The 2,870-nt window shown below is 38.2% G+C and overlaps 1 protein-coding gene across 1 annotated transcript in view; it reads left to right on the top strand.

The window, feature by feature from the left end:
* Piezo2 (piezo type mechanosensitive ion channel component 2) overlaps positions 1-2,870 on the top strand; it is a 354,156-nt gene that overhangs the window by 310,394 nt on the left and 40,892 nt on the right. Inside the window, exon 35 of the mRNA XM_026783664.1 lies at positions 626-740. Within this exon, the coding sequence (XP_026639465.1) occupies positions 626-740 (115 nt within the window). The remainder of the gene's footprint in view (positions 1-625; positions 741-2,870) is intronic.

The following is a 2,870-nucleotide window of genomic DNA, read 5'->3' as shown; positions in this document are numbered from 1 at the left end:
CATTATTTCCCCTGTAAAATCCATCAGCTTTTTCAAGTTACTCGTAACCACTACTAGGAGAGTATTGACAATGTAAAACTTACTTCCACCTGAGCAAATGAGAACATTAAAGAAGACATCTTCCTTTTGACTGAGACCTTTGCTATAGGAGGAAATCCTCTGATGGTGCTCATCAAGACCTCCCAACTCCAGCTTGTTGTGTGCAAAGCAAAACTTCTGTCACTGAGGATCACAAACAGTGGTGTTTCAGAGAAACGATGGTTTGCTTTTACCCAAGTTTATGTCATGATCATCTTTGACACCGAGTGAAGAATGTCTCCACATTTATTTATATATCATATCTTACAGTAGCAAATTAAAAGAAATAAGATGCCTTTAATCCCTACACTTGGGAGGCAGAAACAGACAGAGTTACAAAGCCAGCCAGGGCGATATAATGAGACCCTGTCTCAAACAAGCAAGAAAAAAGAATCTAGACCAACAGAAGTCAACTTAACATAAGAAGCAGGGAAAGCAATACTTGTAAGAGAAAAAAACATCTTACATCGAAGAAGCTTGGCTTAGGTCCATTTATATTTTAAATTACTTTTAAAAGTCAGAAATTCATTGGACTTTCTCCTTTCAGTTTGTCTATCAAGCCTGGATCACTGATCCGAAAACAGCACTCCGACAGAGGAGGAAAGAGAAAAAGAAGTTGGCCAGAGAAGAGGAGAAAGGAAGACGCAAAGGATCCGGGGACGGTGAGTGCCAGTCAGGAAGCAGCCACAGCCTCTGCCGCATGGAGGAAGTGTTACAGGGGACACCAAATGCCAAGAGGGCATTTTTAAACCAACTGAGGTGAAGATTTTGAAGGGATCATGTTGCCAAAGCATAAAGGAATACTCTCTTAATTTGGTTTCTATAAAGACCATGACCACAAACACCTGAAGAAGAAAGGATTTACTTAGGCTCCCAGCGTGTAGCTTATCACTGGGGGAAGCCAGGGCATGAAGTCCAGGAAGGAAGCAGGAGGCAGGAGCTGCAGAGCCCATAAAGAATGTTGCATATTATTAGCTCGCTCCTCTTGTCTTGATCACCCTACTTTCTTACAACACCCAGGACCACCTACCAAGGGCTGGCATTACCCCCACAGTGATCTGAACCCACAATTACACCTACACCTACAACAATTATCAATTGAGAAAATGTACCACCGGCTCTATCCTAGACCAAGATGGTGGGGGCATTTTCTCAATTAATATTCTCTTTTCCAAAATGACACTAACTTGTGTCAAATTGGCACAAAACTAGGGTGTACACATACTATTCAGTAGTTTCCCGACATATTATTTAAGTGAAAAACAACATTTTATAAAGTAGCAGGCAATTATTTAAACCACTAACTGAACAAAGAAAACCAAAGTACTTCAACCAGTATTTTACATTTTAAATGGGTATGTACTATTAGTGTTTAAGTGTAAGAGAAGGATTTTTTTTAAAGTGTATTAAGAATAGTGGCTGCTTTTTAGGAGAGGAAAAAATTAAATGATATGACTAAAAGGACCCTAGGTTTCTCTGCTATCATTTGATTCTGTACAGAGATAATGTAATCATGAATTTCTTAGAAAATTAAGAAAGTCAAACAATCAAGATTTCTCATGCAACTAACTATAAAATTTATTCATTTTTACCTTCTTTCTCTCAGTATCTCCTGGTGGCCATACCTGCATTTTATTGATTTGTTTGCAAAGATAAATTTAGTCTACCTTCAATATAACAAGCCAAGTGATAGCAGGAGATTCAGAATCTGGTGTGTGTGTGCATATATGCACGCAGACAGACACACACACAAACACACACAAAATCAGCCTCCAGGAAATATGTATCCTACCCAAATGGGGCACTAGCCCTCTCCCCTTTGGCAAGTACATATTGTTCGCTCATTAACTTTTCAGAATTAATGTGCACGAAGGCAGCTTGCCCTTTCATTAGCAATGTATCATGAACAGTTCTCCAATTAACTATTCATGAAACTGCAGGGTTTTTTTTTTAATGGCTATAAAAGCTTCCGTAGTACAGATATGCATAATTTATTCAATTATTTCCCCATTAGTGGACAAAAGATTGCTTCCTGATTTCACCACAACAAGCAATGCTGTAATAGGTACCTTTACAAAAAAATTCACAGGGAGTTATCCGTGATGTATATGCACCCTCACAGAGTAGATTCTCAAGAGTAGAAAGACTCTGTTAAAGGAGATGCCTCAAACACTTTAATAGCTTTTCCCTCACAATGTTTTAGTAATTTATACTCCAATATGTCAGATAAAGAAAGGTACTTTTCTTCTAGCTTCATACCCAGGCCCACATTGCTCTTTTTATTGCATCCCCCCCCCACCCTGGGAATAACAGATTTCCTATATTTTCATTGGAATTTAGTTTAATCCATAACTAATGGTTCTGGGCATTTTTATTTTATATTGTCTATATAATTTGTACTTCAAGTTTAAGGTCCAAATACAGCTATCATTGTCCTCTGCCATTCTGTTGGAGAATTCGTTCTTTGCTTAGTAATTAGGACCGCTTGTCTATCAGGCATAGTGTCTCCTCTGCTGTGTTAGAATCATGCTTCCCTGTTCAGTGCCCATATTTAGTTTGTGATACACGACTCTGTAAACAATGTGCAATCAGTCTGATACCGAAGCACGTCTAAAGTCATGTTTTTAAAGTCAATATCCCACTAAAGAAAGTCTCTGCCCCCCAGTGTTAAGCAAATGTTGTCCTGCATTTCCTACTGATTTTTACTTACATTTTGAATTTTATATCATTCTGTATAACAGAGATATATTTTCATACAGTTAGATAGATGAGCAATGCTGCTAGCTCTATTT

This window comes from Microtus ochrogaster, chromosome 18, assembly GCF_000317375.1.
Source record: "Microtus ochrogaster isolate Prairie Vole_2 chromosome 18, MicOch1.0, whole genome shotgun sequence".
Classification (NCBI taxonomy): Eukaryota; Metazoa; Chordata; class Mammalia; order Rodentia; family Cricetidae; genus Microtus; species Microtus ochrogaster.
This window is presented reverse-complemented; position numbering and strand designations above follow the sequence as displayed.